This window comes from Stylophora pistillata, chromosome 3, assembly GCF_964205215.1.
Source record: "Stylophora pistillata chromosome 3, jaStyPist1.2, whole genome shotgun sequence".
Taxonomy (NCBI): Eukaryota; Metazoa; Cnidaria; class Anthozoa; order Scleractinia; family Pocilloporidae; genus Stylophora; species Stylophora pistillata.
This window is the reverse complement of record NC_142521.1, coordinates 7962699-7986223: the sequence shown is the minus strand read 5'-3', so window position 1 is coordinate 7986223 and position 23525 is coordinate 7962699. Positions and strand designations below refer to the sequence as shown.

General features: G+C 41.4%; 1 protein-coding gene across 2 annotated transcripts in view; it reads right to left on the bottom strand.

Annotated features, from left to right (window-relative positions):
* The window catches only part of LOC111332645 (protocadherin-like protein), a 28643-nt gene that overhangs the window by 2536 nt on the left and 2582 nt on the right, over window positions 1-23525 (bottom strand). Inside the window, exons 2-19 of one of the 2 annotated variants that reach the window (XM_088753715.1) lie at window positions 21119-21291; window positions 20094-20400; window positions 18720-18800; window positions 16219-17099; window positions 14735-15819; window positions 12834-14353; window positions 11795-12358; window positions 11217-11518; window positions 8073-10457; window positions 6947-7274; window positions 5529-6728; window positions 4785-5140; window positions 3593-3711; window positions 2673-2965; window positions 1933-2111; window positions 1307-1511; window positions 772-975; window positions 82-369 (exon numbers count right to left, since the gene is read on the bottom strand). In XM_088753715.1, the coding sequence (XP_088609841.1) occupies window positions 82-369; window positions 772-975; window positions 1307-1511; window positions 1933-2111; window positions 2673-2965; window positions 3593-3711; window positions 4785-5140; window positions 5529-6728; window positions 6947-7274; window positions 8073-10457; window positions 11217-11518; window positions 11795-12358; window positions 12834-14353; window positions 14735-15819; window positions 16219-17099; window positions 18720-18800; window positions 20094-20400; window positions 21119-21291 (10470 nt within the window). The remainder of the gene's footprint in view (window positions 1-81; window positions 370-771; window positions 976-1306; window positions 1512-1932; window positions 2112-2672; window positions 2966-3592; window positions 3712-4784; window positions 5141-5528; window positions 6729-6946; window positions 7275-8072; window positions 10458-11216; window positions 11519-11794; window positions 12359-12833; window positions 14354-14734; window positions 15820-16218; window positions 17100-18719; window positions 18801-20093; window positions 20401-21118; window positions 21292-23525) is intronic. The other variant, XM_088753716.1, reaches the window with a different exon arrangement.

Sequence of the window (23525 nt, the reverse complement as noted above, 5' to 3'; positions counted from 1 at the left end):
CACCAGTGTCCGTCAATACATAATGCCTCTATAATTAGGTTTCACTGTACAACACAATACATTAAGAGCAATCACAAATACCGATAATTAAGCCGTCTTCTACTCTAGCAACAGTTACTTCAGTAACAACCACGGACCGGCCACGCACATCACAAAGAGCGCCTTCGAAACCCAAGGGGCATTTACAGAAGAACTTGTTGTTTCCCCTGGAATCAGCCCCTTCGAAACATGTTCCGCCATTCTTACACGGCTGGGTAGTACACAAGCGAGGAAGGCAGACAAACTTCCGCCACACGTCTCGGCACCATTCAGAGATGTTGCATGGGTTAGGTTCACACATGGGTTCTGCCAAGCAACCTTCACTGACCCCTGTAAGAAAAACGTCCAATTTAAGTCTGTACTCGAGCCCAGTGCCCCACCCAAAAAGCGATGGGTCCTCAACGCATACGTGGCACTTTGATACATTTTGATTACAAGTTCAAAGTGTTTCCATAAACGGTCTGCTTCGCCAGCCAAAGAACAAAGGAAAGAAAATCGAAAGGATTTAAGGAGGAAAAGAAGATGAGGTTAGGATACGCAAATTGAGTCCTTAAAATAAAGAAGAAGATCCGTCCAGGCGTGGTGTTTTGTCAATAATACGTGTATCCTTCTACTTGCAGAAGCCGGGAAGACTGCTCTTCCTTACTCTCACTTAGATGTAAGTAAGGGAAAACGGATTAGGAAGTCATTGCTATTTAATTACAAACAAACACAGAGGAACGTTCTCCATACCTACAGACCGAGCGTTTCCTAAAGCGTTTGTTCCATTGTAATAATAGAGTAAATGCCCGTTAAATCTCACATCATTTATACAACCAACAAAATCTTTCCTAATGTTAGCTCGGCGATGCCGCGATGTGCTAGATGGTGGGACGCCCCCAATGTAGGTCCGCGTGGGATCAATAATAAACAAAGAGTGCTCTGCGCCAAGGTGCTCTGAAACACAAAATACCAAAATTACTAGGACGAAACTTAAGGGGTCGTCCGCATAGTCCCTCAGAACAGTAAAACTTACACTAGCTTTCTACGGCTGACATTTCTTTTCAACATGCAACTAATTGGGATAGTCACGCAAAGCAGTGAGTAGGAGACATTATGGAAACGTAACAGTGGAAAAGTCAACATCTCCCTGAGGAAACTTGAAAGTGGGGAGAAGAACAAGGTAACCCTGCCTCACATTTCTATTTTTTGACGCGTTTGGCGTCAAGCCCGGAGAAAGTTCAGTCCCTAACCTGCTAGAGGCGTAAAGGATACGTGACAACCATACCTGTTACAGAATATCCATCACCATCACTGTCCACGGATAGCGTGACGTGTGTTCTCTCCCGTACCACGCTTATATTATGCCACTGACCATTGCCCACGTTGACACCGGTCAGTTGCAAAACTGGAGAGGATTGGTCCTTGTAACCCAGTGTATATCTGACAATCAGTTCACTCTCCCCTTCCCCGTCAATATCGTAGGGCACAACCTGACCAGGAAGGAGACAGATGTAAATTAGTTCCTCTCTCTGAGCCAACCGAACAGTACATAAATACCCAAAATTCATTACAATTGGAAGTACAAAGAAATTTTTGCATCACAAAGCATCCATTCTCACATCTCTCCTTTGCAGAATTTTGTTTTCCTTTTGATAGCTTATTGTCTAAAACAGAAAGTAACCTTTTCCATTTTGAAAATCGCTGTGGGCGGTTTGTAACAATCTATAAAAAGCTACTTTGATAGTCAACGGATAGGACGTAACAAATCTTAGCGACAGTGATTTTAAGTATGAGTGTTCTCGCAAAGCCAAACGAAAGACATGAACTCTGATTCTTACAGTACATCAGTACTATAGAAAAATTGAGAGAAATTTCAAACGCAAACGATAAAAAACGAGCTTACGATCTCACCTCAAGTGAACTAAAGCGGCCTTCTTCACTTCCGTTATTGTGCATCAGCAAACCTCCATCCGGATCACGCGTTCGGATCTGCATTTTGATCTTAGTCTCCCGCGGTTCATAGTCGAACTTGTGCAGGTGAAAAAGGAACTCGGTATAACTTCCCTCCGTATAGGATAAGGCACGTGTCCCTGTAAAAAATAAATAAAAGAAAGGGTTAAGCTTTACAAGAGCACATTAGAAGAGCCTAACACGGTTGGTTGTGGAGCAGTTTTAAAGTGACCACCAAAATAATCTCAGCGACCGATCAGAACAAAGGTCGGTTCATTACGCGACCCGACCCAAACCTCTCTCGTTTTTTTCACTCCTCTGTAACTAAAGCGCTTTTGACTTTTGCGTTTCGCATGACTAACTGAACAACAGGGGCACGTCATTAACCAATGAGAACTCAAAGTGAAAACAAGCAAACTGCTTGAAGCGCGGGAAAACGTTAATTGTTTCAGTTTTGCACCTGATTGGTCGAGAGGATAGCACAAGTTTTCTGGACCAATCACAGAGTAAAGTCAGGTAAAACCAACGCACTTTCGACATTCGATTGAAAATTGCTCAAAGAAAAAAACCCTTGGGAAATGGGAATGGAAAGCTAGATCGATCTGGTCGCAAGGAAAATTCACTCACTCTAATAAGACAGTCTCTCTCACAGCTGTTCACGGTGAGAGTTGCGTGTACAAAACTTCCAATTCTAAACTTACTTCTGCCACACGTGGAACCGGTAAAACCAAATTGGCAATGACATGAGTACCCAGTCCAGAAAGGAACACATTTGGACCGGGCGTCACACTGGTGGTTCCTGCAATGTTGATCCACCATAGGACATCCTTCTTTGGTGCCATTTCTGTGGATGGGTGTCTTCAGATCGTAGTATCTGCCCTGATTTATCACATTCCGTATACAGCCTTCGTAATTGGCGACAGTCAGTTTGGGGTAAAGAAGATTAGTGGTTGATACTCCACCCAGCTGCAAGGGCCCGTTTAAATTCAAAAACCTGAAAAGTAAGAGCTCAGATTTTACCACCATTCCCCAACACACAAGAGATGATTCCCTTACATTTCAGACTGCCATTGATATCTGAGTGGTTGTACATAACATCTTGTTCGATAATTAAGCATTGGTAACACGCGCCGATATCTTGCAAGTTGGGAGTGTAGTAAGGGTAATGGGCAAAATGTCTGCTCGCATATGTCAAACCATGCAATTGGGAATTTATCATTCCGCAAGTATTTTATACGAATTATAGTCCCTACGGCAATATCTGAGAATCACATTAATTGCATAAGGCGCGTCAGGAGACAAAACAAAACATCACAAACGAAATTACGGAAGTTTCCATAATAAAAAAATGTAAAATCAATTTCCCTTGAAATTTAGTCGCTTAAAAAGTCCAGCCTGAAGGACGTAAATAATTTGAAGATTGGAAATTTTCGTGCGCTCTACTTATTACTCTGATTTCCGTCTTTTTATTACTACAGTACTACCATCGTATGTTTTGCACGGCCTGTTGCCCTAATGTAATAAAATAGCGTAATAGTAGACATAAAACAGAAAAAAATTGTACGTCGTTAAAGTTCCACATCAAATTAAGGCTTGAAATTAAATGACAGTGCAGCCTTACTTGTTCTTTTTTCTCAATGTTGCTGTGGAAGAACAGTGAGACATGTCTTCGACAGCTCTAGACACGCGTCCCGCCTCCACCCGTGCTCCTTTGCACTTATCCACCGTAACACGTACAAACTAAGATTTATAATTAAAAAAAAAACATCAGCAAAGATGAGAAGCTTTAAAAATCTTCTACTCATTATTATAGGTTTACAAGGTGGTCTATATCTGTTGTGAGTAGCATACGGAGGCAGTATGGGTACACAGCTAATCAGAGAAGAGTATTTTGTACCACGTGGTAGAAACGAACCAATCATGGTTCCGGATTGGCCTTTAAGATGGCGATCTCAATGGTTGAGTACCATAATGCTCCCGTATACTATTGTTGTAGAAATGGAAACAGAAAGAAACCAGTCATGTAAGACAAGTCGTCTTTCTTCTTCTCTTCTCATGTCTTATTTTCTGAATTTTTAGTTTCATCTGCTCTACCTCAAGTTGAGAAGCTGGACAATTGTATTACTCATAATTTCGCCATTCACACTTAGTTTCTCGAATTAAGCATTGTCAGCATCCAAACCATTCAATGGGTTATTGAGCTTGTGACTATATCACTTTGGCATGCGTTTTAAAGCAGACATCTCCATTCTATCATGCTCTAGACTACACATCTATTTTGAGTCATTTACAGCATTGCGGCCTGATAGGCCTTCGACAATGAGGACCATTCTCGTTCTCTTTGGTTACCCGTTTGGTGGTCGTTCTTATCGTGGCTAGATCTTTCTCCTAGATCCTCCTGTTTTTAAGCTAATTTTGTTCACGATAAAACGTAACCCTTATTTAAACCAAGTTTGCAAACCCTGGTTGACCACAGGCTTTTCTTTGCCATGATTGGTTAAAGCCTTGTTTCACGCACTCGTAGGCGTAGGAGACAAGAAAACCCGTCAATTAACTTCATTTTCCCACAGGAGGTTAAGCCTTCCCAGCGAGATGGCCCACAGCTGCCGGAGTTTTTCATGGCACCAAGTTCTGGACGGATATTAGGTCCATTGCAGATAACTCCCTATAGTTTACTGGTCTATTTATATTCCTTGGCTAAGGGAAGAACTGTGATAGTTTTAGAATTGTTTTTTGTTTGTTTGTTTGTTTGTTTTGCAAGAACACAACATAATGGTTACCACTATTTCACCGATTTAAATAAGGTCACTTACTGATCCGTCCCGGTAGACCTCAATATGATGCCATTCACCGTCATTCAGGGCCATCCCACCAGGAACTCCGGCGCGCACCACATCATTGCGGTCCCCAAGAGACATGTTCACAAGAATCTTACCGCCTGCCAGTTCAAGCGTTATAAAATCATGCACGTCTCCCTCCCGCACGGGGGAAGTTGGACCTCCATACAACAGAAGCCCGTTTGGTTCTCTGGTGGCAAACTCGAGTGACAGGGAACCTATACTGCACTGTTCCAGTGCTGGAAGCCACAGCCACTCGCCAGGCACAAAGCTTCGCGTTGTAAATTCACAGTTGGGACCATCGTGATCCTTAATACATCGACACTTGTGTCCTAATAAAAGAACAAAATTCGAAAAACGAAAGCAGCATTCATTTTAGCAAGTATTCGTTGATTTTCGCTATTGCTTAAATAGCGCTATCTACTGCGAAGATCGTGCATCATATGTAAGTACTCGTTGGTTAGGCAATGCAAACGGTGAAAGATAACGTCTTCGTTGGAGAGCAACTGGTATATATTACCGGATTCATTTCTGAAAACTGAACAATCCTATTACTGAAAAATGGCTTCCAAACCAAGCATATTTTCTGCGTTTACCGGGCGAAAGGAGACAAGCGTTCCTTATCATCTGCTACTGCTACAATAGAAATTTCCCAAATGATCATAAAAATATTTCATGTTTCCTCCCTCAAAGGGTGAATTTCTAGCATGGAAAACTAACCTTGAGGAGTGTCCATACACGTGCCTCCATTCAAACACGGCTTTGATTTACACCTCGTCATATCTTTTTGGTTCCCCTTACAATCATCACAGCGTGGTTCAAGGATCGCAACTATGGACGCAAAACACGTTCCTCTCTCAGAAATCACCTCCACCTCTCCATTAGCAATCAACACATTTGTACAGCCACCAGATTCACACGGCTCATGCAGGCATTCATCTACACCGACGGCCAAAACTTTCGCGTTAAACACAGCCAATGATTTGACCAAACTGGGTCGGTTGTTCTTCAAGATAGCGATCATTTTCTCAGGGGCATAGTAAGGACTTCCATGAGCCGCGAACCTAACGTCGATAGCTCGCGGTACCCTTGGTGCGTCCTGAACGCTAAATAAATCCACGTTGTCTTCGTCAGTTCCAAGAATGCTTCCCACTGACTCCTTGAATCTCGCTAGAACTGAAACGATAAACTCTTTACGCGTAACACCACCGAGTCTTATCGCCATACTGTTGTGGACAGCTTCAGCTGATACCTGCTTGACTTTGATGAACACGGAACAGATCACCGATGTGAAGATGCTGTTAGTATCAGAAACTATGGCAGACAAGTAGTGATTTCCTTCAGGAGGATTCGGCTGGCTTATTATCATTCCTGTCGTTGGCTGAATGGTGAAATAACGGGAGCTGTTGGATATCAATTTGTAATGTCTGTCATCATTGATGTCTTCGTCCACCACGTACACTTTTCCAATCTTCCCCCCTGGAAACTTGCCTTGATAAGAATTCAGCTCGAGATTTAACGTTCCTACCGAGTGTTGATGGTCATTCTCATCTAAAATGTGCACAAAGAGTGAAGTCTTTGTATTTTTTCTTGGGTTGCCACTGTCCCACGCTGCTACCACGAGCCTGTAAGATTCGCGTTCTTCACGGTCAAACACTGCTCGTGTAGACATCTCTCCCGTTCTGTTATTCAGCTCAAAGAGGCCTTGTTCGTTGCCGGCGACAATCTCAAAAAAGAACGGAGCTCCATTAGGAGGATCAAGATCTGGATCATCAACGCTAATTTTTCCTAGGTACTGAGGAGGTTTAGAGTTTTCTTTGACACTGAAGCGGATTTCTGACGGGTGGAAAGTTGGACCATTGTCATTCACATCATTCAAGGTGATTTTAACTGAAGCGTGACCATACAGGGGAGGAGTTGCTGAAAATTAAAACAGCGACAGTAAATATCGCAGTTTACAATACATCTGATATTCAGACATGGCTTGATGCTACTCTATTCCTCCTCGCGCGTGATAGTTCAGACTCGTCACGTGACCAAATATTCCTGATCAAAATTGGAGAATGTCCGGCGACATTTTTTAAGCGATATTCCTGAATTGTCAAACTAAAGTTGTCCAACATTTGTTTTTCACTCACCAGTATTCGTAGCTCTAACAGTGAGCAGATAAACCGCTCGTTTCTCCCTATCCAGATTGCGGTGTACATAAAGGTTTCCCCGCTCGGGGTCAATACGAAATTGTCCCTCGGGATCACCCTCAAAAATGGAAAACTTGAAGTCTCGGTTGCTGCCTGAGTCCGTGTCCGTGGCGGTAACTTTCATGAGAAAATACTCAGGGGTAACATCCTCATTGACTATTTCCGCGTACGATACGGGATTAAATACTGGGGGATTGTCATTGTAATCTTGAACGGTGATCATTACTTCCGCTTTGTCGCTAAAGAAAGGAGGACTAGAGTCCCGCACCTAAACGAAAAGAGGGAGAAGGAAAGTGACAGAGGTCGAAACTATGATGTAAAAATAATTACCTCACAAGCTTTAAACGCCGTGCGCACTAATGCGTTTTCGTCATCGTCTTCAAAAGGCTCCGCTTTCAAGCATTTAAGTGTGGACAGAAGGCCAAAACACATCGAAAAATATCTGTTTTCAAACGAAAACGCATGAGTGTGGACGGAATCTCACAGACGCATAGATGAAGTTGAAATTACAATTCTTAATGAGATAAACTTCACAGACATGCAGATGAAAATTAAGCGAAAAAAAAGAGAGATCCTGCCAGGGGGAGGGACTGTTAAACAATTGCAGGAGATTCTTTAAAAACTCAGGATTCGACAGGATTCGAATTCAGGCCCCCTAGATACTAGTTACTTCGCAGTCCACCCCGCGAAGATCATTTCCTTGCTTGGACTCACCATTAACAGCAACTTGCTTCTCTATGATGTAAATCAAATAGAATCCATGTTGCCGTGCTTCTGATCAGTAATAAATCACAGAGGATGTCTAACCGTGGTAAGAACATTGACACACTTGGCTGTATCTCGTGGGCCATTTTTTTTTTTATCCTCCAATATCTGTGATCTATTCCTACAAAGACACTCGGCAACATGGAATTTATTTGTTTATTAGTCGAGAAATACGCCCGAAGAGACCAGGCCTGGAGTATAAACATAACTTGAAAGGGATTATCTTTGGAATAAGGCCCACACGACAAACCGTTAAAATATGCTCTTTCGCCAAAATATGCGAGTCCTCAATCTCACTTACCATGACTTTTAGAGTGTATTGCTTCTGTGTCTCGTAATCTAAGCTTCTAGCTACCTGAATGACTCCAGTATCTTCCACAACACGGAACATTCTACTGCCATCCTCCTCCGCATCAGCGCCCCCTTCTATAATACTGTAGCGTAACCTGGCATTACTACCGATGTCTTCGTCGGTGGCCTTGAGTGTCATCACGGACGAGTCAATCGATGCGTTCTCGAAAATGCTGGCGACAAAAGTCTGCTCAGTAAACCGCGGCGGATGATCGTTGTCATCCGCCACCCTGATCATGACCTCCACTTGACCCCAGAGCGCCGGTCGACCTCGGTCTGTAGCGTTGGCAACCAGTCGGTATTCGTCGACAGTTTCTCGGTCTAGTCTTTTCCGCGTTGAAATTAATCCTGAGTCGCGATCGATTTCAAAGAGTCCACCTGCATTATCAATTAGTTTGTAAGACATGACAGCGTTTCCGTTTTCATTTGGGTCATCTTCGTCGACTGCCGTCAAGACCATGACACGAGCGCCTGGAAGCTGGTTCTCTTTCACAGTTCCCTCGTATACATCATCCGGGAACTGCGGACTTTTGTCATTGATGTCCCGGATCCAAACCACCACATCGCAAGAACCGGTCCTCCGAGAGCCCGGTTCTGCATTAGGATTGTCAGTGGCAAACGCAAGGAAGTCGTAACGCCCCTTAGCTTCTCGGTCTAGAGGTTTGATAGTCGTTACGACACCGGTAATTGGGTCGATATCAAAAGCGTCTTTTCCCTGACCACTGATCGAAAACGAGAACTCTCCACCCAGTCCGAGATCCTTATCAGATGCTGACAATGTCGTGACGTAACTTCCGGCTGGCTGGTTTTCGTATACTTTGGCTACATACGTTGTGTTAGCGAACACAGGGTTGTTATCATTGACATCTTTGACGTGTATAATGACCACAGCCGTACCAGAGTTTTTCCCGTCAACTGCCCGTATCATGAGCTTGTAATTATCTTGTGTTTCGCGATCTAAAGAACTCGCCACGACAATTTGTCCAAGATCCTTGTTAATGGCAAAAGCCGCTCGGGTATTTCCCGCCGTGATGAAATAGTTCACCACAGCATTGTTTCCAATATCGTCATCCACTGCAGATACTTCGAGAATGTGTGTTCCTCTAGAAGCATCTTCGTGAACAGTTGCATTGTACACAGTCTGATCAAACACAGGACGGTTATCGTTCTGATCACTGATTATGATATCCACAAGACAACTTGACGCTTTGCGAGGATCTCCATGGTCACGTGCTTCCACAATCAAGGTGTAACGTCCAGTCTCCTCACGGTCAAATACCTCTTTGGTGGTGATAAGCCCAGTCTTCGAGTTTAGCTCAAATGATTCATTGCTTTCTTTTCTGATGAAGGCGTAAGAAACTCTTCCATTTTCACCCTTATCTGGGTCATCGGCTTTCACTTCGATGACAGAGCTGCCGACCGGTGAATTCTCGGCAACTTGTCCTTCGTATTTTGACACCGGAAACTGAGGCGGTGAATCATTGACGTCCTCCACGAGAATTTCAAGCCGAGCGAACGACATAAGCGGTGGATCTTGACTATCTTGAGCAAGGATGTGTATTGTGTAATTTGATGCTAATTCGTAATCAAGGGTACGCTGAGTCACTATAACTCCTTGAACCGGATCAATGTAAACAGGCTGTGGAAAATTCACAATACTATAAAAAATCAGATTCTGGGGATCCGGGCTTGTTGCCAACACGCGCGTGACCCTATACCCTTGGCGCACATCCTCGCGAACACGTGCGATATACACGTCTTCCGTGAACTTTGGCGGGTCCTTTCCGGCTTTGTAAACACTGATGTCTACAACTGCTTTAGAGGACCGCGGCGGTTTTCCATTATCTTGCGCAATCACTCTGAACTGGTACTTTGTCGAGGACAGTGGACCTTTGGTGGTTATAATTCCCGTGCTGTTGGATATCATAAATTGCTTGTTTGGTGTTTCAAGAGAGTACGTTATGAGCGAATTACTACCGGCGTCCTCATCGGTGGCGCTTACATGAAGTGCTATATCCCCTTTTTCTAGGTCCTCCTTTATATTGGTTTTGAATGGAGTGTTACTAAAAACAGGATCGTTGTCATTGACGTCCTCGATCTTTATTTCCAGTTGACAGAATCCCATCAGCCTCTCTGCTTCTTCTTGGTAAGGTCCTCCGTCCTTTCCCGTGATCCTTATCTGGTAGGATCGCTTCTCTTCACGGTCAAAGGTCACGGCAGTGGTTACCAGACCGGAATTACTGTTTATTTGAAAGTAAGGTATCCCGATAGATGGCCGCTCAATGTGGTAACTGACTTTTCCGTTCAGACCCACGTCTCTATCTTCTGCACTGACCTAACATTCATTAGAAACCAACAAACCATGATGAAAATACCATAAGCCCTTTAGCTCCCACGAGTGACCAGGGCAGAATTTCTCCTTACAATATCAACGGTACAACATTATGCAGACAAGTGATGAGACTAACGAAAAACATCAGTAAGGGTATTATCAATTGGTCCATGCTGAATTCTCCAAACTAAAATGATAAGCTATGTACGAGAACAGTAAGGAGAAGTACTAAAGATATCATGGGAGTAAAAAGGCTAAAAAAAAAAAACATACTAAAATAGTTGTAAACCTAACAGATTTTCCTATCATCCTATCCTGGTGTTTTGCATCTAATTCATGTCCTTTGGGATATCCACCGAAAGGAAAAATCGGCGTTGTTAGGGATTCTTATCTTCCATAACACAAGGATGCTTTCGCCATCAACTCTCTTTGCAAAGCACTTTGCGAGAAACGTTAACCTTGCTTGTCATTTAATTTACCATTAGTTGAGTAACGACCAATGCTGCTTTACCATTCTTATTTAGTTGATCAGATAACTGTTAGTACAGTAAAGTAATATGGAGAAAGGCTGATAGTTTCGAAAGAAACTGTTTGGCGCTGCGTCGGTGGGAGTAACGAAATAATTTGGATATATCAACAAAGTTGAAGTGGTAAATTGGCCACCGTAACGATTACAAAAGCTGACGTTTCGAGCGTTAGCCCTTCGTCGGAGAACAATGTTCTAGGAGACAGGGTTGCTAATAACGAGCTAACCCAACAAACCTGAATAACTGGGGATCCCGGAGGAAGGTTTTCTGCGATAACCGGTTGGTACTTGTCGCAGTCTTTGAACATTGGTTTGTGATTGTTTATATCCTGAATAGCCACTATTAACACGGCCTGGCTTGTGTGAAGGCCATCTGAGGCACTAATGTTGAGCTCGTAGTACGGACCTACAAGGCTTGGCGCCCTGTGTGCCACCAATCGGACGACACCCGTCCGGTTGTTAATCACAAAATTACTGTTATTATCACCTGAGATGATGCTGTAGGAGACTGGGTCTAGATCAAGGTCACCTGCTTGAACTAAAAAGGAAAGTGAGTGAGAGTGGAATTGTCTTATCACTAAACTACGCTGGTCCTCCGGGATTAACTTACCCATTCCCTATTTGGGAAACGAAAAATGACGTAACACATCATAAGGTCATCCTTAAACTCAAACAGTAAACATCAGAGCTGTTTATTATTCGTAATAACAGGGTGGACACTCAAAGTTACTTTTACAAAAATCCAAAACTCTGCATCTAACTACATTTTGACAACTATATCAACCGTTATCAAACGTTTTACTAAGCAACTTACCAGTCGTCACCAGTTCACCGGGGCCAGCATCCTCATTCACATGTGAATTATAAACTGTCTGTGAGAATCGCGGTGGATTGTCGTTTACATTTTGAAGCGTCACTTCGACTCTCGCCGTTCCGCTAAGCACTTGTTTCCCGCCATCTTGCGCCACTACAGCAAAGGTGTGCGAGCGCGCGGTCTCGTAATCCAACGGTTTCGTTGTGGTGATTTCCCCAGTGTAAGGATTTACAGAAAAGTAATTATTATCCATGTAATATCTGAACTGTCCGTTTACTCCTGAATCACTGTCATGCGCTGAAACAACCATCACCATTGTTCCCACAGGAGCACTTTCTGGTAAAATGTACCTGTAACGTTGTTGAGAGAATTCTGGTGCATTGTCATTCATATCTTTGAGGAAGACTTGAACGTTGACTTCGGAAGACTGGCGCTGAGTAACGCCAACCTCGAACGCTTTTATCCTGATGTAGTAAACATTGGAGTCACGCTCATAGTCCAGAGGATCGGGGAGAGCTAGACGCCCTGTGTTGCTGTCCAGGATAAATTTTTTCTGAACGTTTCCTAGAGAAAGAACACAAAATACAATCCCAAATCATACCCAGCACTGCGCATTTCAAATACGCACTGATTTGTTAACATCATCAACAACAACAACACTGTTCTTACCTTAGGGTATGCGTACTTTTTTTGCAGATGACTTCTGATTGGTTTGCTTTGTAAAGTGCGTGCATCCTAGGTTACTGTTTGTAGTATTGGATCTAAAGCATTTTGCGCGCGAAGGCAGATGACATTATCACATTTAATTTGGTCTCATTTTTACACTCTGAGTTTTCATCTCCAGGATGCAAAGGCTTATCCTCCAGAATGAGAAACTTACATTTTCCTGTCAGCCATTCCAGAAAATTTACTCGAGAAAAGTCGCTCTTAAATGACATTTTCTTTATTCTCATCACCTATTTGCATCACAGTGACACAAAACTACTACAACACTTTACTTAACTATCAGTATTTGGAATCAAAGATTCGTTATTCTCACCGTGTACAACAGTGTATGAAAGTGACGCTCCAGAGTAGCTGTGCGCCTTAATATGGCCGATGGTGAATCCTTTCCGCGTGTTTTCCTCGATTCTAAACACATACTCCTCCCGACTGAAGGTGGGCGGGTATTCTCTAACTTGCACGTGCAGTATGGCTCGTGTGTGGCGTGAAGGCGTGTCACTATCACTCACGCTCACAGTGATGTTGTAAAAGTCTGCCATTAACACTTGTTGAGTGACTGTCTTCACTCTCCCGCTCTCGCCCTCCACCTCAAATACAGCGTTTTCGTCGCTACTGCTGACCAGAGAGTAACGCAGATGGCCTCTACAGTCTCGATCTGATGCCGTCAGCGTGTACACCACCGTACCCTGGACGGGATTTCTATTGACCTTAGCGATATACGTCCCGTCCTCTTTCTCCATAGTAAAGGTAGGGGAGTTATCATTTACGTCTTCAATATCAACTACTAAGTCGATATTGGTGTATTCTTCGCTGTTTTTGGAGTTCTGTACCTGCAGTATTAAGCTGTAATTCTGTGTAGATTCATAATCAAGTGGACGAGAGGTTCGCATCTCCCCACTTTCACTGTCTATACGAAAAGGTGCACCGACAGGGTAAATGATCGAGAAGCTAGGATTTTTAATTCTAGCTGAATCTATTATTTTAATGAGCACGACGTCTTGCTTAACGTCTTCAGGGACAGTCACCTGCAGTTCTCTCTGTTGAGTATCATACTTCAAGAAAACAAGCCTCACCGACGTAAAAGTACTCCTGGAAGGAATCCCATTATCTAAAGCTTCAATTCTGAAAACGAACGGAGACTGAAGTCCTCTCAATGTTCTCTTTGTCCTTAAACTACCTTCAGAGTTTACAGTAAAATACGAAGCCGCTTTCTCGTTATCTATCTTGTAGCTTATGACGTCACTAGCATCTCGGTCATGTGCCTTAAGCCACATCACGTGACTGTCGGCGACGGCGTCAGCTAACACCTGTCCTTCAACAGCACCGCTGTGAATGTCCACAAAGTAAGGTTCATTATCATTGACGTTTATCACATGTACGACAACTTTGACGTAATTCATTCGATTACTACTGTCTATCGCCATGACAACAAGCTGGTAACGCGCAAATTTTTCGTAATCAAGGGATCTCGTTGTAGTTAGCAATCCCGTCTCTTCATTCAAATGAAAATGTTTTCTAGAATTTCCATTCAATATCTTATAGGAAATAACAGGATCGACACTTGCCGCCTGCACGCGAATAACCTCAGTTCCCGCTTTCTTGTTTTCTGCTACACGCAGGTTGTAAGAAGAAGCAAGAAATCTTGGAGGGCCCTCAACGGCGTAAATAGAGACAATTACTTCGGCAGTAGCGTTTCTGGTGGGCTGACCCTGATCACGTGCCATGACTGTAAAATTAATTGACTTAAGTGACGTCATGGGACGGGCAACAGTGACAGTTCCATCAGTTGGGTCAACAGCGATGAACTGATCAGAGTTACCGGCAATGACTGAGTAACTGTAAGCAAAAAGAATTAGAGATTGCTTGAAATCTATTTCATCAAACTAGGCACAGTTTTCTTGATTGGTATTGATACAATCTTAAAGGAAGTCTAAAGAGTGGATTGTAAACGAAATAACACTGGTATGAGAGCCACCACTGAGATGAGAGAGAGTGAAAAAAAAAATTAAAGAGAATATCTGGGGAGGAAAACAGAGAGGTTTGTAGAAAGGCAAAACAGTAGAGAGGCAAAAAGAGAGAAGATGGAAAGAAAAAGAAAAAATGACATGAGGAAGGAAGGAATAAACGTAAAAACTACTAATGCCAGGAGTTCTTGCGGAAGCAAATCTGAGCTATCTAAGTATAACCAATGAAGAGGGTGCATTTCTTTAAGCTCACCTCAGAAGGCCATTCTCTCCCCAGTCCATGTCTGATGCCACCACTGAAAAAATCCTAGATCCAACCTTGGCATCAACTGGTACTCCAGCCCTAAACAACTCTGTAGCAAACACTGGAGTGTTATCGTTCACATCGGTGACAATCACAGTCAAGCGTACCAGGCTACTCAGCAAAGGTTTCCCGGCGTCTTCTGCTTCCACCATGATCACATGCTGCTCCATAAACTCCCTGTCTAGCACCTCAGTTGTTGTCAGTTGACCGGAAGTTGGATGGATTTCAAATTTTCCTCTGGAGCGAGCATCCTCTACTCCAACAATTGAATACTTTATCTCGCTGTTGGAGCCTTCATCACGATCTTTGGCATACATTTTAGCCACCGTGTTGTACGCAGGTAAATTCTCTGACACGTAGAACTTATATACGTTTGCGCTAAACGTAGGAACGTCGTCGTTCACATCTTCCACCGTGAACAAGACGGACGGTGCGATATGAGTTGTTATGCCATCATCCACCTTGATTTTAAGGTGAAAGGATTTTTTCTGTTCGTGGTCCAGCGGTTTATTAACTCGTACATGACCAGTCGTGTCTATGCACCATTGGTTGTCTTGGTTACCGTCTGTTATCCAGTACTTTAAGGTTAGACGACTTTCTGCAAGGGAACGTAACTGTAACGGGGACTTTCCAACGTGTGTGTCTTCTAGCACGTATTCGGCCAACGCCGAATCGGGAAACCTTGGGGGAGGGGTGGCCTTGTTTATCATGACCACCACATTGGCTCTAGCACTTCGGTATGGGGGTGTTGAGTCGGTTGCCGTGACAACGAAAGATCGCGAGGCTCCTTGAGAATGATATAATTCAAGCTTGGTCGTTATGGTTCCGAGGTATGAGTGAATTTTAAAGTTAGCATCTTCCAGTCTATACGTGATAAGAGAATGGTTGCCTGTGTCTCTGTCATATGCTTTGAAAACGGCAATGAGAGTTCCTGGGGGTTGAAATTCATCCACAGTTATCACAAATGGATCCACCGGGAGAGCAAACCGTGGGGTCCTGTCATTCACGTCTGTGACATCCACGAAGACTTTGACCTGTTAAGCGAATAATAGAGAAACTTAATTTCGCACACGACTGCGCGCAGCAGATATAAATGTGGAAAAAAGGAACGGGTATATAATGTCGGGGGTAATCTTTAATACTCAAGTTGATAACCAATTTGAAGTCGACGAAGATTAATCAAACGCCTCCTTTCCGACGGCGATATTTTCCCCGTTGTCTGGTGCGAGTATCCTTAAAAGGACTTTTTTTCGATAGGAGTGGGTGATGTTTCAACAACCTGAGCATCAGGCATCATCAGAGTCTGGTGAGGAATTATTGGTCAGTCAAATGTTGTGGGCATAGTTCGTCAAAAATGTATTGGACTGTTTTGGCCGTAGGACTCCAGTCTCTTCGTCAGTTCACAAGGAAGCATTTATATTGTCCATACGTACCTCGGTTGGCAATGAAGATGATACTCCATTCTGCACAGCACGCACAACCAACACGTAGTGATTAATTCTTTCGTAATCCAACTGTTTTTTGAGGGTGAGCATGCCACTTCTAGTTCCCACACTGAACTGATTCAGTGGATCACCCCCCACAATGAAGTACTCGACAGAACGACCAAAATCAACACTTTTCCGCGCGCGCACCGTCAGCAGCGCGGCGCCTGTTTTGAAAATTTCAGAGATTACTTTTCGATAAACAGGCCTCAAAAACCTTGGAGGGTTGTAAGACAGGGGGTGAACAGTCACAGAAACACTCACGGCAGTTTGTCTGTTAGGCGTTCCCTGGTCGGTTGCTCGGACTGAGAATTCATATTTCTTGCTGGTGACAGATCCCAACCCTTGCTTAAGCGTGATGATACCTTTGGTAGGATGAATAGTAAAGACGTCACTGGTAAGTCTGTATCGTATATCAGCGTTTTTACCTTCGTCCAAGTCGCGCGCTTTGACAGTCAGTACAGTTGCACCCATATTGGCATCATTAGGTAAAGCAACCCAATAAGATGCCTGCAAAAACTCTGGGTCGTGGTTATTCGTGTCTTGCACGTGAATGGTGACATTAGCAGTGACAGACTTCCTTTGCACGCTCTCGGCACTGTCAGTGGCGCGGACCGAGAAGGAATACTGGTTTGCACGGTACCAGTCCAAGTAGCCAGTGAGAACCAGAGCACAGCCTTCAGGCGTTCTTCTAACTTGAAACGTGTCCATGGTCTCCAGGTCCATGTTTTCCATACTACAAGTGAATTTTCCATTCTTGTCCCGGTCCTGATCAGAAGTGGTTAGCACAGCTACAGTATCTTCCACATCTGTGTTTTCTAATATAGTCACTGCGAGAGAAAGTGACAATATATTGCTATGAGTATAAAAGTAACTTTAAAAACAAAGTTACAGGTGTTGGAGGATAACTGAAAGTACTTCGCAAATACAACTTCGTAAAGGGTTGGTTGATAGTTTTAACTTTTAGCACCGACTTTCTAAAAAAGTGGCTGGCAAAACTCTCCAAACTGGTTTTACTTTTTTTCTTAATACAAATTTCAGTCCATTTATTGTTCATCTGAACCGTCATAATTTTGCTTCGTTCATTGAAAACTAACAGCACAGACAACAACTATTGGTAAACTGATAAATCTTAAAATCACTGGCACCACAAAATTTAGCAATCACGTTCATTGAAATTTGATATTTAAATGCATAACTTCCATAGTTTACCTCACGAAATTAAAGCTAAACAGGGCATGCAAAGAGGTTTGACAAGCCTGAATTTAGATATTTATAGATATGCAAGTTTCAATTCTCCACCAACACAATACACACCGTACCGTTCAAATAATAAAATTTCAACAGTTGTAACTCCAGTATCGTACCGTTTCCTGCTTATTCCTGTCGTGCACTCCATGCACTCTCGCACATTTTCAATGTTTAATAAATTGTCACTGCAGTTGTTGTGAAAACCATTCGAGTACCGTACGGTCATTAAAACCTTGTTCAACTAAGACAACACATGTCCGTAGTTTTCAGACGTGAAAGTTTTCAGTTTACGTCAGGGATTCGGCTTCATGGGAAGATTAGGACACACAAGTCAAAAGCGCGGGAAAATAACGCGCATTCCAACAACTGGAACCATGGGACATGTAGCTGTTCTTTATTGGGAGCATATGATTGGTTACTTCCCGAGGGCAAGTTTCTAAAGCAACTGAAGAGTTCCGCAGCAAAAACGAATCCAGCAACTTTGAAAATTCCACAACACAAACGGAGTCACCAACCTCCCAGAGGAGAACAAGAGCTCACTAAACAACTGCAACAGTCGTTAAGCCATCAAATGCCCACATATCATATTCCAAAGTAGCATTTTAATACGACTCTACGCAAAAATGGTCGTAGTCTCTCTCTACAAGAGAAGAAAGTCAAATGACTCGCACCCAGTGCACTTAATTTGTGCTTATCTCTTCCACCGTTTCTACCTGAATTCCAGTCCTAGCTGCAACCAAAGGAACAATTGTCGGACCTCACAAAAACTAAACCACTGAGCTTACAAGATGCTTTGAAAAGGAACCTTCCATTTCAAGACACTCTGGTATACCTAACTTTTAACGATATTCCTTTTTTTTCTCCAGCAAAGGATCCAATCAAGATTATTATGTTCTGGGAACTGATTAGTACCTCAGTCCCGTCCAAAACCAACCACTTACCATCGACCCGAGTTCCTTTTTTTTGCGAACATTTGTTGTCTCAAAGTTTTTCTTTATAACTGGTCAAGGTCAACAAAAACTAACTGATTAGTCAAAGATGTACCAATAGAGCTCAGTAAGGTAAATGTTACGAGCGCAGTATCTCCACGTCAGTTCAAACATGTGGTTCTGTTTAAGTCAATGCGTTTTAGCAGAAGAAAATGGTCTAGACAGAAAATAAAGTTCCAAGAGAAAATCATAACAGTGGGCTAATGTTACCCTTCACAGCGGCGTCTTCATCAGATACAAGAAACACAGCCAGAAGATCTGTTCCAATTTTGGCAGATTCCAAGACTGTTACTGTATTATAGAGGAGCAATCATGAGTTACTTTACCAGCAAATGTGTTTTAAGACAAATGCAAAAAGTTAAATGTAGGATAAAGTAACATCACTGCTATTAGCTTAATTAGGTCACTCTGTTTTTATGGGTGAAAAAATTAAGCACACGTGAAAAACGTTAATGCACATGTAATTACCAGTAGATTAATTAAAACAATTTCAGAAAATGGAGCTTATTATATGAATTAGAAATTGGACCACAATATCAACAAGAAATGTTAATCCACATAAAGAATTCTTCACAGTTTACCAACAAAGAAAACAAATTAATGTATTTCTGTGTTAAACAGCATGCATGGACATTGTAGCTTGAAATACCTTCAAAATTTTGGTTGCTGGTAAAAATGTTAGTAATAAGGGATAGCAAATAGGTCAACACTTATCAAAAGTCAACTGTTTTCTTTTCTCCTCTTTTCTTCCAGAAACAAAGAGGAGAGAGAAGGGAAGAAAATGCCAACCATATTCCATCGAAGATAAGGAATATAAAGATCACAGAGGTTGAACATCAAACCTTTCTCCTGACTTAAGTTTGAACAAAGAAAGTGAAAGGGAAAAAGGATGAAGAATTAAGATGGAAGCAGTTCTTGCTGAAAGTGACTTGAAGATCTGAAATCACCTTGAGATCCTAATATCACTCTTAAAGTATTTCACAATGTAATAGAATATGATAATCAGTCATACAGTGCTTGGGTTACATTGTCTGATCATAGATTCATGCACTAAGTGTGTTATAAAATATTAATATCTTCTTGCAGATGTCAGTTCCCTGACTTTACCCTGATAAACATAAAATTTCCCTGATCGACTGAAATAACAATTTTTTTGCTCTAAACTGCTCTTAACAATGTATATCATTGAGTAACATCATGATGAGGACCAAGACAAGATGAACAACTCTACACTTACATGAATTTTCTCTTTTCTCTGACTAATATTTCAAATCCCTTAGTCAATGAGAGTTAATGATAATTGTACCTACAGTGGGCTTGATCTTCACATGTAAGAACATGAATATTAATCTGAGGAAAACTGAGTGGGAATGGCATGAATATCTCCATTAGCGGAGGAAGGCATAAAAAATCTTTTCTTTTGTACTGAGGTGCCTACAGGTTATAAATATATGTGTTTTTTTTCTTGGTGGGGGGGGGGGGGTGGGGATGAAAGGGGGGGTGGTGAGGGGGGCTACCACATAAAAAATAATCAAAGCACGCCTAATTAATCCACCTCTAACAACATGAGTTCATGCAATGTACCTTCATAATGATCCTGAGAGAATATAGGTGCGTCATTAGCATCTTCCACAACAATGTTAACTTCCACAGTTGTCTTCCGAGATGGCATGCCATTGTCTGCTGCTTGTATAACTAGTCTATGCTGTGACTGTTTCTCATAATCTAGAGATCTTTTGGCTGATAAAACCCCCAGGACAGGGTCGATGGCAAATGGTCCCTTACCAGAGATTATAGAGTATGTGAGGTGTCCATTCTTACCAGCATCAGGATCATAGGCTGCTAGACATAGCAAATTTGATATATTACCAATGTTTTCTGTGACAAAAACCTATAACAAGAAAATGAATATTAGTTTTTGTAAAAGAATATCCAGACATTTCTAGTTTGTGGTCAATAAGTCCAAATCTCTGAGAAAAATTCACCAGGTAGAGAAACGCATCAAAAACATGTCGGGTAACTATGTCACATGTCTTCCACCATCTCATTTACTCTAGCGTGGTTTTACTACAATTTTGTAGGGTGCATGACATGTCATGTTGAGTGTGTGACTGTAAGCCCAAGAACCACAATGTATGTTGGGAATTAAATGAGAGAAAACCATGTGCTTGAGGAGTATTCTAAAAGTATGGAGCTTGTGCTTTAGTAAAATGTTTTCTGGTTTGATTTGAGTGTGTAACAATATTACTGTCTCATCTAATTTTTCCCCTTATTTTGAGTATGACAGGTAAAAGCTGGATGTTTCAAACCAGTAGAGTAATTCCCATTACCTGTTAATATTTCAAGAATCCCCAGTGATTTTAGGCAGAAATAAGGGGTATCAGTATTGGATTATTATTTCTTTATTTCACTCCCAGATCTAAGTAATTCTCCACACAATCTGCCATTCATTTCTTATGTTAGTTTAGAGAATTTGATATTGGATCAACTAATAATACCCTTAATGACATTATTTATTCTATCACTTGTCTGTTTGATATTGTATTGATTATGTAAGGAGAAATTCTGCCTTGGTCACTCAACGGAGATAAAGAGTTTTAAGCTCTTACCTGGTAGTTGTTTTTTTCAAATGATGGACTGTTATCATTCTCATCAGAAACTGTGACGACAACTTGAACAGGGGAGCTCATTGATAATGGAGCACCCTTAATATGTGCATAAATATCAAGAATATACAGATCTTTACTTTCACGATCAAGCTGGCCAGCAGTTGAAATTATTCCTAAAAATAAACAATTTTAAAAAAAGATATGAGAAGTACTGTTGAGGTAGACATTTATATTAACTGGCAAAAATCACTGAAATATAGATTCTGCAATTCTAAACAACCACTCCAAATTAGAACATTCAGAGCAACTATCAAAATATTATAATTTAAGAGTACAAATAGCTTGGCCAAAAGCACCTCACATTTAAGCTCTGAAACATTAAGCAAGAAATGAAAATGAGTTAATTTCCTAGCAGAGATTCTAAAATACTCTCCTCACCCCACACCATTTAGAAATCCTGAAAATCTCTTTGCAAATCCCGAAGATGGGGTGTTTACCATGATAAATCCCCTCTCCCCCACCCCCCCCCCAACAACAATCTCATCACTGATGAAAAGTCCTGGAAATCAATATGAAGCCTGGAAGACTCAGTAGAATGTTTACTACAGGAAACACTTTCCCCCACCCCCACCCTGTCACTTCTTAGAAGTCCTGGAAATCATAAAGCCCCTTCAGAGACTCATTATATTGTTTACCATATAATGCACTTCCCCCCCCCCCCCATCATTATTCTGTTTGGAAGTCATGGAGATCAATTAGCCCCCCCTAGGAAGACTAAGTAGATTGTTTAGCATGGTCAGGGTGTTCAATGACCCTCACAAGAAATTACATCAAGTATGTACAAAATATGTTGCAGTTTGAGTAATTGAAATATCAATAATTCCCCTTGAGTAAGACAACAGGGAAAAAAGGAAAAAGATATGAAATTTGATGGACATGACCTGCTCAACATTGAATAGTTCTCCATATTATTTATATAAACATTTGCTGTTGATGAAAAGATAATAACTAGGAATAGCATTCCACAAAAATATACAGTTATTGACCATCTAACCAAAAATGATCAATTACATCTTGACACAGAAAATATAAATTCTAAAAAATAAAGTCAAAGTACTGCAGCTTATGAAAATTATTTTTCCAATTTTGTTTTATTTAAAAGAACAGACTAGATCATATCTAAGATTACCAATTCAGAATTTATCTGCCAGAGTTTATTATCAGTAATAATATTTTCTAGCATTTATTGCTTGAAATTAGTACAACAACGTCAGTATGACCATTACAACTGACTATACCCTTTTCCGGCAATCACATTTTAGATTAAAAGAATTCCTTTTAGATATGGTCACAGCAATATGGCAATTTTTAATTCTGAAATAATTAGTTTTCATATAAATGTTTTATGAGCATTTTTCCTTCCTTTGGAAATATCATTTATGTATGGATGGCTGCACTTCTAGAATATAATTGAAAAAAAATTGCTCTCAAATTGTAACATTTGCTTTCCTTCTCGTATATGTACATGTAGTTTTTGGCCAGTTTATGTCCATTCCTGAGCATTTTCTACTGCATAGATGATGCAGTTATTAAATGTTGCTTAGTAAATGTTTTTGTCAAGATCAAATTGAATACAAAAACGTGCCAGACTGATAAGTCAGCCAATAGAACAAAGTGAACTTCACTTATCTCACTCATCTCCATAATTTAATAATGGCATAAAGACCATAATGAAAGGAAATGAAAAAGGGGTGTTTCTTTTATTCACCAAACCTTTAGAAAACCATCTAAAATTGACAGCAATGATGAATTCTTGTAATGTTCTCTGACTAACAATATTCCACACAAAGATGATCAATTCGTTAAAAAATTCATTCTGATATTATTCATTGCCCACAGGTTCAAACCAACTTTATCAGCAACAGCCCAGTTTAAGACGATAGTTGATTAATAGCTTTCAGATTCGAACCTGATATTCTAGATCTTCCAATGCAAATTTGCATTTTCCAGCTCTTTAATAAGGCTTTGCTCTCAATTTGCTTTGGGATAACAAGCCGAATTTTAAATAATAAATCAGTGAAAAAATGTTTTCGAACTAAAATGTTTTTCAACCTGCAGCTCCACCTGTCAATTTGCCATTTTTAAATAAAATGTTTATCTTAAGATTCAACATCTTGCCGCACAAGCACGCTATTGTTCTACAATTCAAAGAAAGTGTTATTTTCCCTTCGCGGTTACGGTGTTTTCATGCAGGGGGAAGAATGATTGATCGCTGAGAACGTAATCGGAACTGGACTGTAATTTTTACAGAAATATACCATGAACATTTTGTTTTCTGCCCGGCGGCATTTAGCGTAGACACGTCTCCTTTCGATAATTAATTTTCTTTTAAGTTCTTAGGTGCAGG